The 17,159-nt window shown below is 34.7% G+C and overlaps 1 protein-coding gene across 5 annotated transcripts; it reads right to left on the reverse strand.

Moving 5' to 3' along the window:
* Nucleotides 1-7,923: 7,923 nt before the first annotated feature.
* On the reverse strand, nt 7,924-16,033 carry LOC107491264 (uncharacterized). Of its 5 annotated transcripts, none has more exons than XR_002376229.2 (8): nt 15,438-16,033; nt 14,146-14,282; nt 13,799-13,948; nt 13,325-13,398; nt 13,039-13,157; nt 12,711-12,794; nt 12,119-12,265; nt 7,924-8,269 (listed from the first exon to the last, which is right to left on the reverse strand). XR_002376229.2 is itself a non-coding variant. In XM_052261337.1 (8 exons), exons 3-8 carry the CDS (start codon nt 14,150-14,152, stop codon nt 12,220-12,222), a joined length of 480 nt encoding a protein of 159 aa, XP_052117297.1. In that variant the 5' UTR covers nt 14,153-14,282; nt 15,227-15,282; nt 15,438-16,033; the 3' UTR covers nt 12,039-12,219. The 5 variants fall into 5 exon arrangements, 3 of the variants coding, with proteins under 3 accessions (XP_052117297.1, XP_052117296.1, XP_015967561.1); XR_008009264.1 differs by lacking the exon at nt 7,924-8,269 and adding an exon at nt 9,002-11,103; XM_052261337.1 differs by lacking the exon at nt 7,924-8,269 and adding an exon at nt 15,227-15,282 and having other exon boundaries at nt 12,039-12,265.
* Between the last annotated feature and the right edge of the window lie 1,126 nt (nt 16,034-17,159).

Below are 17,159 nucleotides of genomic sequence, written 5' to 3' on the forward strand. Positions count from 1 at the left end.
AAAAAAATGTATCAATTTATGTATGCTTCCTATTAGGACCGTCAAAATAGGCTAAACTCATCGGACCAACCCGTTTACCCATTTAAATGGGCGGACTTTTCCTCTAAAATTAAACCTGTTTAAATTTCGGGCTAGCCTGTGTGCTAAATGGGTGGCCCGTTTATTTTTTTTTACATTTTTTTCAAAAAAATCAGTACTTTTAGTTAATATCTCTCTCGATTCGACCTAAAAATCAGACCTATCAGCTAAAAAAAATATTATTTTTAAAGATTTTTGACCTAAAAGTGGTATTTTTTGTCAAAATATTTTTCAAAAAATAAAATTAAATGATAAACGGGCTGGCCCGTTTAACCCATTGGACTGACCATAAACGGTCCGAGCTAGAAATTAAAATTCTGGCCTGCGAATAAAGTGGGCTTAAACGGGCCAGCCCATTTAACCACTGACTTAATGTGTTGGGCCTAAATGGACCGGACTAGCCCGTTTGACAGCCCTACTTCCTATATAGCAATGATATTATATATATTTATATATCTCCTCTTTTAGCTCTTTTCTAAAAATATTGGCATATAATTAATGTAGATAACATATATATTGAGTAAGTATCTCTATTGAATTAATCATAAAGGTTAATAAAATATAATGAAATAAATTTCACCTAACTGTAGTAAGTATCTCCATTGAAGATATTTGCTAATTATTACCATGTATAATTAGTGTATATATATATAGAGAGAGAAGGAGTAATAGCGAATTGTTACAATTATTTAATTTATCATTTAAAAAATTCGTACCTCGGACATAAATTTTCTTCTATTTATTATTTTTCATACATAAGGGCTACTAATTACGATTCTATCAACAGTGTTACCTATGGTACGGTAGATTATGTAATAAAAAAGTTTGAAAAATAAAGGCAAGATCAAGAAAGTACGATTTTATAAATTTATAAGTGTTAATAGTCTTTATATTTAATTTGTTTAATAGTGTGATAATATAGCTAATATATTTGTTGGTGGATTTAACTATTATTACTATATTATTTATGATCACATTCAGTATACATGTGTGATTTATTGAAAAAAGTACATTATTAAAACCGATTAATAACTATTTTAGAATTAATCCAATTAACACCGAATTAAAAAAAATGCATAATATGTTATTTTTTTATTAATCAAATTATTATAATTTAAATTAATTTCAAAAAAATAATTTAAAATTATAATTTCAATCTTCTTACGTACATGACACGGGTGATTATACTTGTTGTGTTATAGGACCTTGACTTAGATTAAAAAAAAAGGATAAAATAATATTAATTGATCTAAAAAAAATCGTAAAGTCCATAAATTTTGACGGTAATTTATTTTTTTTTTATCCTAAATACTAAATAAGTGACATCAATAAGTGAAAATAAGGTAACAAATTTACAATTCTTGAGTGGAAAGAAGGAAAAAAAGCTAGAAGAACAAATTTATTTAAATACAGTAAAAATAAAAAAAAATTGTTAAATAGATGTTTGAGATGAAATATTTTTAAAATGAAGTAATTTATATTGAGACATAAACTTTGAATAACTTTTTATCAATTATATATTAATATTAGAGTTTAGGTTTTAGATTTTACTTGTATAACATTTTTCTATTGTCATATAAAAATTTAAATTTATAATTTAAAATTTAGTTCGAGTTTATCATACCCCCAATTATTTGGATTTAGTTCCAATTTTGATTAAAATTATTCCTTCGGTAGTGACAATTGAAAGTTTTTTTTCTAATGAACTAAAATTAAATTATTAAAAATTAAATAATATAACATGAATTGAGAATAAAATTATCTTAGATTTATTTGCTTAAAACAACTTTTTTTTTTTTAAAATATTTTTTTTCTAAAAAACATTTTTTTTGTCTAACATTTTTTTATTATCAAATGACATGAATTTAATTTAAATAATTCGCATTAATTTTGTAGCCCCTTGATAAGTTGGAGAAATAAAATCATTAGACCGTAGATAATCAAAATGATATTCGAATTTTTTAATACAAGAATTAAAATTGTAAAGTATAATTATTTATTGTTTTAATTTTTGTTTATTTTAAAAATAAAAAAAGAACAAAAATAGGATAATAAATAATCTTTTTATTTTAAAAATAGTAATGTATGATTTTTGTTTTCTCTTTTTGTATTTATAATTTCTAGAATAAACAAAAAAATATGCAAGTAAAACCTAAAACCTAAAGCCCAATATTAATATATAATTGATAAAAAATTATTCAAAATTTGTATCTCAATATAAATTATTTTATTTTAAAAAAATTTCACCTCAAACATTTATTTAACATTTTTTTATCGTTTACTTGAATAATTTTATTCTTTGGTTTTCTTTTCTTCTTTCGACTCATGAATTGTAAACTTGTTTTCTTTTTTTTTTTTCAGGGACTAATACTACTTATTTAGTATTTAGGATAACAAATAACTCACCATCAAAATCCATTGATTCTACGAATTTTTTTGACATATTGATGTGTCTTATTCAATGTTTTTGCCTAAGTCCAAGGTCCGTAGCACCGGCCTAATGTAAGAATTTATATAAACAACTCGTGAAAAATGACTTCAAGGCCAGATGAAAAAATGAGCTGTAGAAATAACTTAATAAAGACCGACTACTCAAAGTCGGAACTATGAAGGAAAACTCATAACTTAACAAAGTTCTTAAGATCCAAAATTAGGAAAACTATATTCAACCTCAAAAGGACCTAGCTTCATTCATTTAAAATACAAAAAATTTCTTTAAACGTAAGAAAGTAACTTGAATACTACTTTATATAGATTGTGGAGAAAGCAAACTATATTAAGTGTCATAAGACCCACAAGTCAAGTCCTTCCAAATATCCAAAACAAGACTAAAGAAAATTCAAGAAGTCTTGCCAAGAAGCGGGTTGAGATCTTCACCTGTCTGGGCATCTTTACTCTTGACAGGATGGGTTGGAGGATGCACAAAAACCGGGACGGCTAGGATAGGACGAGGAGGTGAAGAAGGAGTCTTAGCATTTTCAACCTCGACCTGGACCTCGGGAGACTGAGGAGGTCGGCTGCCTTGGGACTTCGGGTTGAGAGGAGGCCCCTCATCCTCATCAGGGGCCAACACGATCTTCCCGTCAACGACGATGTTGTCTTGGCCGAGCAAGGAAAGGTCTAGGACGGGGGCAAGGACTCAGACTTGAGCCTTTAAATTTTCAAACATCTCGTCCATTCCTGCGACCACATTTTCCTGAAGGGCGGCATGTTCCTCCCGGGCATTTTTTAACTCCTCCCAAAGGTTGATCAACTCTCCATAGGTCTGAGTATAACTCCCCTCGGCCCTCTTTTTTACCCCCTCAGCCATTAATGCTGCAGCCTCAGCCTTTATCGCCTGAGAACGGGCTTTCTCCAAGTAAGACTTTAGTCTGGCATTCTTCTATTCTAACTCTTCCTTCAAACCCTTCAGCCTTTCCATCTCAGCTTCGATAGAGTCCAGAAAGGCTTGGGTGGCACGTACATGAGTCTTTTTTAGCTCTTTAGCCAGAGCAGTGCCCACTCCCACCATACGGATACAATTACGGGCCATATGGTTGAGGTGATTTTGAATAGCCACATCATCCATGGCCATGGTTGTCAAACTCGCGAGTTAACTCGTAAACTCGTACGAGTTTACGAGTTTAGGTAGTAGAATCGAGTTGACTCGAACATAAACTCGTTTCTGGGTAGACTCGGGTTGACTCGGCTAGACTCGGATAAAATCGTGCAAACTTGCGAGTTTGCTAGCGAGTCAGCGAGTTTAATTTCGTTGCCCATTTTCGCCAAAACGGCGTCGTTTTGGCCCAGAAAAAAAAACCTACAGCTAAGTGGCTAACCCAAACCCGGTAACCTAAACCCACACCCACTAATGAAGAAGTGAAGTTCGAAACCCTAGTGACTCCCTCCACCAAACCCTCACGGCCAGCCTCACTCCTCACTCCCTCCACCATCTAACGGCGACCTTGTCTGCGCCGCCACGCAGAGGCCGGACGCCAGAGTCCAGACGGATCCCTCGCCTTCTCACCTCCCCTAGCCTCATCCCTCATCCCCCACCGCTCACCCACGCAGCGTCGCAGAGCCTAGTGAAGGACCACCACGCAGAGTCGCAGTCTCGTAGAGCCCACCAGGCCACCACCACGCAAAGTCGCACAGCGCCAGAGCCCACCACCACGCCGTTTGCCTCCCCTCCCCTGTTCTGCCCTCATCGGCCTTGTTCTGTTTTTCTTCACTGAAGCACTGCCGATCTGCTTCAAGTGATAAAGTCTGCCCATCTCCAAGGTAATTTTGTTAAACTAATTCAAATGCTAACAATTTTGGTTGCAATTATTCAATTCTGCAAATTTATTAAGGCCCTGATCTGCGTTTGATCTGTTGAAAAAAAATTAATGTGTGAAAAAAAACTGATGCTGCTTGCCTGCTTCTGTAATATGTACTTCATGCTTCATGCTTCAATCATGGTTAAAATGTGTGGATAGTGCTTCTGTTATATATTTTTTTTCTTTTGTTTTCTGCTTCTGTTATATAGTTATATTTAGTTTACTGAAATTTTGAAGTCTGAATTGAAACTCTGAAGTCTGAATTGAAACTCTAAAATATCTTAATTGAAACTCTAAAGTCTGAATTGAAACTCTAAAGTCTGAATTGAAACTCTGAAGTCTGAATTGTTAGTTAGTGTTACTGACTTACTGTGTTAGTTTAATTGAAACTCTGAAGTCTGAATTGTTAATTTAAATGAAAATGTATCTGTTGTGTGATAAAGTGAGTATTGGAGTATTGGTGGTTGACTGGTTGCCATTGTTTTAATTTGTTTATGCTTGATTATATTGATGACCTCAAAGGGGGTTCATATGACAATGAGAATGGACTTTTGGGTTAACTGGGTGGTATATTATTCCGAATCACAAAAGTATTGCTTGCTGTACTGTATTTGGAGTGATGATTATTGATTAAGTCTTATGAATTATGATGCTGAAAATTTTTCATCTTTTGAACATTATTGTTGTAAGTGTAGCTGAAATTAGTGTTAGTTATGAATTTAGTTAGTAGATAATCTGAATATGAATTTAGTTAGTGGATAATCTGAATCTGAATTTGTTGTTTGGGTTGTTGATTTTTAGGGATAAAATTACAAAATGTCTGAGAATGTTGGTTCAGGGACAGGGTCTTCGCTTCCTAGTATTCCTAGACCTACACCTGCTGTTTCTAGGAGAAAAAATGCAACTGGAAATAGAAGTGACATAGGATGGAAACATGGGATTGATGTTCAAGGTAATGGTAAAAAAGTGAAGTGTAATTATTGCTCAAAGACTATAAGCGGAGGGATTTATAGATTCAAGCATCATCTTGCCGGTACTAAAGAGGATTCAGAGCCTTGTGCTTCAGTACCTGAAGAAGTGAAGGCTGTGATGTTGAAAGTCTGTGTGGAGGCTAAAGAAGCATCATTAAAGAAGAGAAGATTCGGTGATGATGAGGATTATCCTGAACAAACAGAAAAGGAGAAGGACAATTCTCAACAAAAGGGGAAAGATATTCGCAACTTTGTCACAAAAGGAAAAGGGGCTCAAGTTCAATCAACAATAAATCAAATGATGAAGAAGGATCTAACGGAACAATGTGATCAACAATGTGCCATATTTTTCTATACAAGTGCTATTCCTTTCAATGTTATTAAGAATCCCGAATTTTTAAAGTTTTGTGAGATGGTTGAGAGATATGGAATTGGCTACAAACCCCCTTCTTACCATGAGTTAAGAGAAACCCAATTAAAGAAAGCAGTGAACAATATTGATGAAATGCTTACTGAATTTAAATCAGAGTGGAAGAGAACTGGTTGATGCTGCTAATTATAAGGCTGTTGGAGAAAGAATGATGGAGACTAGAGAAAGTTTGTATTGGACACCATGTGCTGCACACTGCATAGATTTGATATTGGAGGATTTTGAAAAGAAGCTAAAGGTGCATGAAACAACCATAAAAAAGGGAAGAAAAATCACCACTTTTATCTACTCCCGGAGTATGCTCATTAGCATGTTGAGAAATTTTACAAAGGGAAATGACTTGGTTCGGCCAGGTGCCACAAGATTCGCCACTGCCTATTTGACTCTCACTTGTCTTTATGATAATAAAGGACCGTTGATGACTATGTTTACTTCTGCTGATTAGAAGATAACTAAGGTTGCATCAACGCCTGAAGGAATAAGAGTCCAAAACATGGCCTTGGATAGTAGGCTATAGAAGAATATTGTCATATGCCTCAAGGCTGTTGCTCCTCTCATTACAGTCCTTCGCTTGGTTGATTCAGATGAAAAACCAGCCATAGGTTTCATCTTTGAAGGCATGAGAAACGCTAAAGAAACAATCAAGACTAACTTCGGTTGTGTTAAAAAGAGGTAATCTTGAGTCTTGACTAATTGAAAGCTTTAATATTTGATTATCAATGTATCATGTTACCATATTTTTTTATTATATTCAGTTATTTATTTAATTTTCTTATTTTTGTTCATTTGCATTGTTATTTTTAGTTATGAACCTATATGGGAAATTATTGATGGAAGGTGGGAAAGTCAATTGCATAGACCATTGCATGCAGCTGCGTATTATCTTAATCCTCATTATCACTATGAACCAAATTTCATGGTTGATGATGCTGACATTAAGATTGGTCTATATAGTTGTTTGAAAAAACTGGTTCCTAACCAGGAAGAAAGGAAAAAAGTTGGTCTACAGCTTCCTGACTTTCATTATGCTAGAGGCCTCTTTGGTAATGAAACTGCAAAGAGTAGTAGGAAGACCATGCTACCTGCTGAGTGGTGGGACTTTTATGGAGATAGTTGTCCAGAACTAAAGAAGTTTGCTATCCGAGTTCTAAGCTTAACTTGTAGTTCATCTGGTTGTGAGCGTAATTGGAGTGCATTTGAAATGGTAATTCCTTATTCCTTACTTCCTTAGAACTATTCATTATTTATTTTAATTTTAATTTTTGTATTTTTATTAACTATTGGCACTATATGTTTGTAGGTTCATACAAAGAGAAGAAATCGGTTGCATCAAAAGAAAATGAATGATTTAGTGTATGTGATGTATAATTTGAAGTTAAAGGGCAAGCAAATTAGAAAAACTCCAAAACTTGAATTTGATGCAGTGCATTCTGATGATGAGTGGATAACTGAGGATGTTAATGAAAATATTGCTGAAAGTGTTGAGCATTCTCACTTGCCAACGAATAACAATACTAATGATGATCAAAATAGAAATGAATTTGCTATTCCAGGTATGAATAGTAATGAATTCAACATGGGTGAGGGAGGTGAGAATGAGTTTATTAGGGATCCACAACAAAATTTAATAGAGGAAGAAGATGAATATGTGAATGATGATGATGATTTTCTTGGCCGTGTTGAACTTGAGGCTGAAAGAAATGATGTTTTAGATGAAGATGGTGAAGATGATGATGTTGATGCCATGGAAGATGAAGATATTGGAGGATTTGAGTTTTAGAGTTTATTAGAAATTTAATTGTTGCTTTGTTGTTTTCTTTTGTGTTTTGGTTATGTCTTATGAACCTTTGATTGTGTAATTGTGTGTTTTATGTTGAACTAGATAGATACTTGTGAATGATTTAAATGTGTGATCCAAAGTACTTGTTGTAACTTGTAATTTTAGTATTAGGTTAATTTATTATGTGTTTCGATGTTGAAATTGTTAGATTCGAATGTCTATATCTGAGTAAATATATATATTATACATGATATATATATTTTTTTAAAAAATATATAACAGGTAAACTCGTACGAATCTACGAGTCGAGTCTAGGTCAGCTCCACGAGTTTACCTAGACTCGCGAGTTTGACAACCTTGTCCATGGCTATCTGGCGATGGGGCAAAATATTCCTCTCGCTCCAAGCAAACCCGTCAAAATCCTTATCATTGATACTTGACTCCCCAACAATTTTCTGTTTTTTGGGAGGAGGCCCTGAAGGTGACGAGCAAGACAAGGTACCTGAGCTTTCCAAAGTCGGGTCGAAGAGAATCAGGCAAACAGAAGGATTAGGGATGGGCTTCTTCTAGGAAGCAGGACCAGAATCCGTTTTTTGTGGGGAAGGACAGGAGGAGGTGCCACCGGTTTCTTGACCTTGGAGACTTCAAACCACAATGGTGTTCTTAGTCTGACGCAGATACTTCATAGAAAAAGTCTTGGAAGCCATGGTCTCTGAAAAAATACAAAATACATTAAAATAACAAAAATACAAACTGAAAAGTCGTAAAAGCTAAGAGATCAGGAAACTACCTAACTTGGACCGGAGTTGACCGGGGTTCCCTAAGAACCTTTTTATGTCCAAGTGAGGAGCTCAGCCCCAACACTCTTGCAACACGTTCACAAAATACTTTTCAACTTCTTCTAGGCTATCTAAGCTATATTTGACTATTACAGGTAGGGGTGTCAAACGGGCCTAAACCCGCCGAGTCAGCTCGCGTAACCCGCCAAAAAAGGCATACCAGATTTAAAAATTGGGACCGCCAAATAGCAAAAGCCCGCCTAACCTGCACCGCTTAAACTGCGGGCTTTGGCGGGTTTCGGGCGGGACGGGGCAGGGCGGGCTTCCCCGCCGGGTTTAGTGTTTTTTTAGTGATGGGGTATTTTTATAATTTTTTGGCAAAACCTAACTTCTCCCAACCTAACTTACAAGAGTATGAAGATAAAAATTGAGTGGTTTAGATTATGTTTATGTTACTTTGGAGACAATACTTATAGTTATGTTTTAAATTATGTTTATTTTGCTTTGGAGAGAATATTTATACTTATGTTTTGGATGAAAACTTGGTTTATAATTATGTTTATTAGATATTTATAATTACAAAAAATTTTAATATTTACGCCAGCTCGCAGTTAGGCGGGGTGGGGTGGAATTTTAGGACCACCTCACTAGGCGGGGCGGGTGGGGGTGAGGCGAGGCGGGCTTCCCTGCTTGCCACCCCTAACTACAGGTTCTTTTTGCCAATATAGGAGAAAGGAAAGCTCGTCATTCCCATCCAAAAAGAAAGGTCGGGCACCCTCCACGGCTTGAATTTTAAAGAAATGATTTTTAAAGTCATGAAAGGATTTATCAAAAATGGAAAAAACTTCCTTACCTTGGATGGTGCAGAAGAAAAACCAAGAAGCCTTCCCTTTCAACGTCCCGAGTTTGGTCAAAACAAACAGATAAAAGAAAAGCTTACTAGAAGGTCAGACCTCAAGCTCCCGACATAGAAGCTGAAAATTTTTTAAGAAGGCTCAGGAGTTTGGATGAAGCTGGAAAGGGGCCACATTACAAGCCCAAAGGATATTCGTTTCAAAGTCGGTAAAAGGGAGAGAAATGCCTAATTTGGTGAAAAACAACCATAGGCATAAAAGAATGGGCGTTCCGACTTGTCCAAAGGAGGAAAACAAATTCTCTCTTTAGGATCAGGTACTACTAACTCGTAATTCCTCTCATCTTCCTTGTTATCACATATTTTATGATGCCTACAGAGTACATCACAGTATTCCTTATCAACTACGGGGACACAAAAAAAGAACGGTAGTATCTACCCAAGTAAAAAAGCTAAGAGGAATCTTAGTCGACATATTCAAAACTACAGCACGTGACATATAAGCTATACCTATATATGCAAAATAAAGAAATCGTTACTCCAACAACTCAGACGTCGTCGAAAAGAAGTCGGTCAAAAACAAGTAAAACCAACAAGAGCCATTTTCAGAAATTTTTCTACAAATAAACACCAAAACAATGTCCCTCCTATGCTATCAGTAACAACATAGCAGCAATACCATTGGGAACAATACGACAACAAACAACAAAACAGTTACAGTAACAATAGTTCCACAAAAACTTAGAAAAGTCCCAGATAACCGACTGCGATTCAATCAACAAAAAGCCGTTGCAGTCTAATCAACAAAAGTGGTTACAAAAGAAGTTTTCAAACTAAGAAGTTTTTAGACTAAATGACAATAATCAACAAAAAGTCTCAAAGAAAACAAGTAAGACTACCGCCGAAATCCAAGAAGCACACCCAAAGAAGCACATTGCTAGCATTTCTATTCGAAAGCCATTCAAAACAGCCACGCCACAAATAGAACACAAAGCTACTGATAACATAAATAGAAGCACCAACCTCGATGAAAATTCAAAGAAGGAGGGGCACCTCAAAGCCACAAATCACAAACCTTCCTCTCCATAAAGCAAAATCTTTAAAAGATCCAAGATGAAGAAATCTTGGAATCGAGAGCAACTAGAAGGCAAGAACAGAAGAAGAAAGATTTTTTGCAAAGAGAGAAGAAAATGAAAAAGCTTTCAACAGTTGGGAAAGGAGAAGAAGAAGAGCCAAAAACGCTTTTATAGGAGACAATGGACATAATGACTCTAAACTCCTCTTTAAAACATGCAGGATCCCAAGAAAAACTGCTGCGCAACGTTCGCCCCTCATTTAATGAGGCAACATTCAAATTTTCAAAACACATCGAGTATCCAACCTGTGGAAAGGCAGGGTACCTGACGTCTAAGCAGAAGCCACGAATTGCTTGATCTCGACCTACATAAAGTTCAGGACTCAAGCAGGAATATTATTCATACCCTAATCCAGCAACTAAAGCCAGACCCAATAAGGATTGACAGACCAATCCTGGAAAGAGATCTTCATCCATACCCGATCTCTTTGAAGAGGTCGGACACCGCAAGGGAGTCCAGCTCCACTTGTCCAAGCAAGTAATTGTCTCCGCGAATCTCTCCTACAATCTTTATTTTCCCTAAAAAAGATAGTTTCCAACAAACTCCCAAGATAAAGGGAATAGTTATCCATCAATAAAGATGGAACTTTTCCAAAAAAAGTGGTCATCAACTCTATTATAAATACACTGGCATCCTTCAAATATAATCTACATTCTAATCTACTAAAAATCTGCCTAAAACCTTTACTAACTTAAGCATCAGAGTCTCTTGCAGATACCATCCTCCTCCTCTACAAGGAACTCAGACAAGCAACATCTCGACATCAATAAGTCGGACGCTGCCATACAAAAGAATCTGGACCTCATGTTCAGATCCAAATCAACGTTGCAGGTAACCCTCAGAACAAAAATATTAAACCAAAGAAAAAATAATAAAAACCACAACGTTTGGAAGGTTAAATAAATAGTTAATTAATATATTAATATTTAGTTTTAATGTCCCAACAACATAAACGTGGAAACGCAAAAACAAGTTATTAATTAATTTACTTTGACCTCATGGTAACACTCAAAATCTGAAAAGCACATCCATTTTAAGTTTTAACTAGCAATTATCTAGACACCATTTGAAAGCAAGTGAATGTGAATTGGGGAGATGAAAAATGAATGTGAATTGGGAAGATGAAAAAATGACAAGACAATCAGACGCTTTGTTTAACACTCTAAACATGCAATTTACTAAAGTTTCCATTTGAAAAATAACTTTTTTAAAACTACAATATTTTTTATAGACTCTGTTAAAAATAATAAATACAAACAATAATAACTATAATAGATAAAATAATTGTCTAGTGTTTTCTCACATATCAAACTATGGTAATTTTGAACGATGTCAATTTGAAAATAAAATAAAATCTATACCGGTTAAAAGCTAAACTAATTAAAGCCTAAAATCACACATTTCTGAAATCCTATCAGAAGGAAATGACATCTTTCATCTTTGCTACAAACCTAACAAATATGTAGCATTGAGTTCTAAGTTGATCACATTAGATATAACGTGACTATTTTCCCTAGAAATTAGAGGGAGCACAGGTAGAATGAAAATGGTGTTTGCTATGGTGCCTAAAAGATATTGTTTAATTGCTAAAATAAGTTAAATGATTAATTTTAAATTTAAAAGTATAAAAGTTAAAAAATTTTAAATATTTTAAAATTGCTATAAAAGGTAATTTAGGCAAAAATTAGACACCAAACAAAAGGCACCATAAAATTGGCCAATGAAAATATTGACTATTGAGGGCACCAAAATACATACATCGTTAAATTTACGACAACAAATAATCGGAATACCATATTTCTAAACGATTTGGATGGATGCATATAACAAGGTGCCCCCCTGATGCAGGTTCAACCTTCACCTAGGAACCAAATTTCTGTTGTTGGACTCATCCTCATTTTCTGCTATCTATGCCCTGCTTTAAGGACTCCAACCTTTTCCTGCATCAAATCCATACGTAACAAAATAAAAGTGAACAAGTAAAACCAAGCAAGCATACAATTGAAAAGTAACAAGAAGCAACATGAACTAATAATGATGACACTGATGTCTTAGTGATAAACTTATCGAATAATCTTATTGGCTATTAGCTCCGCAAATTTAGCAATGGCAAAGGCAGAGGCCACTAGATTAAATACTCATGTAATCAGATTGATTAGAAATAATTTGAAGATATGAAGCAGTTGAAATTAAAACTTGTTTGGAAAAGGAATCTTCTAAAATGAGTTTTTCTATAAAGTTGAGAAACAAAAGTGTAATTGTAAACCATAATCTAAAATGAGTTTTTCTATAAATTCAATAACCAAGTCATAATCTTAATCAAATAACTTAAATGCCAAACAAACTATACTTGACAAAACGACAATAATGGATGACAAACATTACTTGGTATCAGTTAGGCGGCCATGTAAACTCCATCTTTGTCGAAAACCTTCCATGCCTTCAGCTCCAGTAGCAAGAATGAGGTGCCTATGCATGAAATACATGAATATAAGAAACCGATACATTGTGAATTTCTACATTGTATTCATAAAAACATGCATCCAATATTTAGTTTGAATGCTCAATGACAGAGAAAGAAAGATAAACACAGCCTATTAAAATGCAACCCACAGACACTAATGACTGTAGCTTTAATACAACTATATAGAGCATAATTTATGCAAATGCATGAAACCAAGGTCCTTAGATTGGTGACTACTCTTTAATGTACCTATCCAATGACGTAACTTCTTTCTCAAGCTGGGTAACTCTCTCCTTGGCTTCTTCAAAAGGCATTGATGAACCCAATTTCCGGTCACTTTCTTGAAGACGATTCCTAATCTCCTTGTCCTACATTTTTTTACCCAACGAGGAAAAAGAAAGAAGATACGTTAACAATTAAATGCACTTCCCAGAACTCCATCCACAATAATAACAATATGAGTTGAGTGTAAGATGGAAAAGAAGGATAGAAGAACAAAGAATAATATATCTGTAATATATGACAATCATCTCACCCTTCTTTCAGCACATTGTTTATAAAGAGCAAGCTCATCCTGGCAGAATGGTTCAATGTCATTGATTTGCAAGCCTAACAAGTTTCAAATAAAGCTTACCAAATATCCAGAAAAGACAACATTGTAACAGGCATCTAATACTAAAACCTTAGGGACAAACAACACAAACCATGAGGATTTATCAGTTGCTTGGAACTTATTTAATTTTAAGATCATTGCCTCTCCAGTTTCTTCAGACCCAATAGATATAAATAATTAAGGCAATATTGCTACACATTTTAACTCCACTTTAGTCACATAAAATCGCAAGCTGATGGTCCTAAGTTATACATACTTTATAATTCTTATTAATTACCACTGCATTCATTGCCTAAATCCTTTATCTTCCAGTCTAAAGTTACAACAAATGAAGTGAAACACAAAAAGCTTATAGATATTTAATCAAGCATGTAACATGTAAAGAAGAAAGCTTACATAAAAACAGGTTCTTAAGGATTCCATCACACAAATCAACACCGCGGAGAACATGGGATGCAATTTCAGGTGGCACAACAGGTGACGGTGGACCCATCATCAGGTCATCGCCCACCAGAATCGTTTCTTCCATAGTTGGCTGTGAATCAACTGAAACACACATATACATGTTTATCATGAAACTCGCTCGCTATAATACACGAAAATTTGAAACTCCCCACGTTTATATGAAGCTAAATCGAAAATTAACAGAACACTATGAACTACTTCCAAGCTCAACCGAGTTGAATCGAAAGAAAATTTGAACACAGAAGAAATAATGAAGTGAGTGAGATGAGATGGAATACCATCCATGGTGGCTGTATGGTGATGGAAAATGCGAATTCTATGGAGCTCAGAGTTGGTGAGTCGTCGGCAAGGTTCTGAAAACTGGACCAGTCATTGAACCGCTTTAATTACTGATTCACTGATCCAACCGGTTCAACTGTAGTTCAATTGGAATAACCGTTTTATAATAAAATAATAAATAAAATATTAATAAACACACTAAAACATAATTATAATCTAATATAAACTTTAAAATATCATCCAAATTTAAAGCATTATATCAACTAGTCTTATGATCTTAGTAAATCTGCAACAAATCAAATTGTCTCAACAATAAAGCCAGATACAAGAAAGTAGCAAACATTAAAGACCATACGCTATGATGGAACTACATTCTTCTAGTCAACACAGAGGCTAAAGAAAACTTATATCAAGAAACTTCTAGAAACGAATCCCAATTATATATTGTAGTTAAAATCATGTAGGAACTGATTGTACAGAAATAAGAGTTTCCAACTTCAGAGGCTAATTCATGAGCTGTTAGCATACATTGAAACAAGATAAGTAAAGAAAAAGGAAAGTAAAGAAAAAAGAATTTCAAATGTGACTTCTTTGATAACAAATAACTCTAAACTAAATTAAATCGAAGGCCCTGGACAAAACCTAGTAAGAATTTGCAAGCTATAATCGGAACAGAACTTAACTTCTATTAATCAAAATCTTTAAAAGTATCCTACCGTGTATGTCCCAAACAAAGAGGAAGAAGAAGAAGAAGAAGAATAAGCACACCAATGCTACAAAATTCATCATCATAGCTTCTGATTAGATTCAATAAGCAATGCATTTAATAAGATGCAAAAGGAAACTGCAAACAATATACTGCCCATTGCCCAAACAGTGCAAGATTTAAAAAAAAAAAGCTGTTGACGGCTATTGCTATCATAATTTTAGCACTCATAAAAAAAAGCTGCTTGAATAGATGGGGTTTACTGCGAGCAAGATTAAATTAGGTTAACAAAGGAGATTAAATTATACCAAAAAACAAGCAAGATTAAATTGGTCCACTTAAATTCTGCTTCAAATCATTCAGGAAATGAATACCCTAAACCATACTGATCCAAGCAAGCAAAGATGAGGAACCTCTCTGAATCTGAAGTCTGAACAACAATTAAAAAAAATAAGAGAGAAAATAGCCATTACCGAATGAACAGCGAACAGAGTATGAATCTCAATAAACTACGCAAGAAGACAGAGAAAACAGGTATAAGAAAGAAATTAAAAACAAAAATAAAATCAAGAAAACATAGATTACCTTCGGTCTGAGAAGTGAGTAGAGTATGAGCGAGATTGAGCAAGAACGCCGGCGGACAACCACGGACGATGGGCGACGAACTGACGAACTGGAGCTAGCGATGCGACACGAAGAAGTTGGCGAATGAACAGAGGCGTTGGAGAATACAGCAGAGGGGACGATGGAGGACGACCACACGATGGTGGGACCATGGCGGTGAGAAGAGCGGCGGCGGCGGCGGTGAATGGTAGGGTTGTCTCCTCTTTTCTTTCTCAAAATGAGGGAAGAGCAATGTGCTCAGATGATGGTTCGTGTGAGACTGCGAGTGCGAGGCTTCAATTCCTGTTTTTTTTTTTTTAATAAGCCAAAACGACAATGTCTGAGGCAGGTGATTGAAAACCGGCCGGTATCCAATCGATACAGCGGTTTCAAAACGGTTTTATGTCTAGCGATTTCTCAATTCAATCCGAACGGTAGAGAAACACGGTTCAAGGTCGGGTCGGTCTAATTTTCAGAACCATGGTCGTCGGAGATCAGTGGTGCAATGTCGTCGGAGATGGGGCTGTTACCGTCGCGTGGAGGAGCAGGAGAAATGAATGACAAGTGTACAAGATATGGCTGCTCGGAGATTGGGCCTTGGTAGGCCGTAATGTGGGCCTCGATAGGAGGCTATATTTTATTTTGTTTGAAGGATTTAAAAATTATAAAAATAAGAGAACCAAAAAATGGAAAATAGGAAAATAGAAAAAAACTTATCACCAACCGAGTTTTTTTTGACCCAATTCGATTCTAATATTTCATTAGAAATATTCTAATTAATTTAAAAGAAATTAGCATAAAATGAGTCAACTTGACATATAATTAATATATATAATTTTGTGAATTTACACAAAATATTAATAAAATATGGCCATGTTAAATTTAATAAATATTATATATATTTGTCCGAGTTAAACCCCAAAATAGTTTCTGAGATTGGCGTTTTGCACTAAAATGTCCCTGAGATTCCAATTGCACCAATTACATTCATGAGATTGAAAAAAATGCACCATATTAGTCCCTGACCTATTTTTCATTAATGACGTGATGACATGGCATGATGACATGGACTATATGTGACACGTGTCACTTCATGATTTGGCCATGTGTAATTATATGATATGATGATGTGGTGACCAGTGACACGTGGCATGATAAAGTGGATGGTTGTGCCACGTGTCACAACGTTATTTGGCCACGTGTCCGGTTGTGCCACATGTCGTAACAGTATTCGTCCACATGTCATCCATTATGCCATCATTGTATATGCACCAAATTAGTCCCTCACTTTTCATTAAGTGACTCATTTTAGTCCCTGAAATTGAATGTCGTGCACCAAACTAGTCCCTTCACAAATGTTTTCTCATTTTTTTATTTAAAATTTTAATATCTTGGATACACAAATTTCAATTATATTTTTTCATATATCGTTTAAATACGAGTGCTTTTATAAAAAATTTTAAAATTTTAGTTTTAATTATATAATTTTTTTAATAATTTAACATTGGTAAATTTTGTAATATATAAGTATGTTATTATAAAAAATAATTATATGATTGATTAGACATTTTTTTTCATAAAAAAACATATTTTTAACAAAAAATCAATAATTAAAATAAATATTTTTTTCTTATGAAATACATGTTTTTGTTATATATAAATGAGCTAGATTGAAGGAACTTCAAGCACCCTCACTACCACCTT

This window comes from Arachis duranensis, chromosome 5 (assembly GCF_000817695.3).
Source record: "Arachis duranensis cultivar V14167 chromosome 5, aradu.V14167.gnm2.J7QH, whole genome shotgun sequence".
Classification (NCBI taxonomy): Eukaryota; Viridiplantae; Streptophyta; class Magnoliopsida; order Fabales; family Fabaceae; genus Arachis; species Arachis duranensis.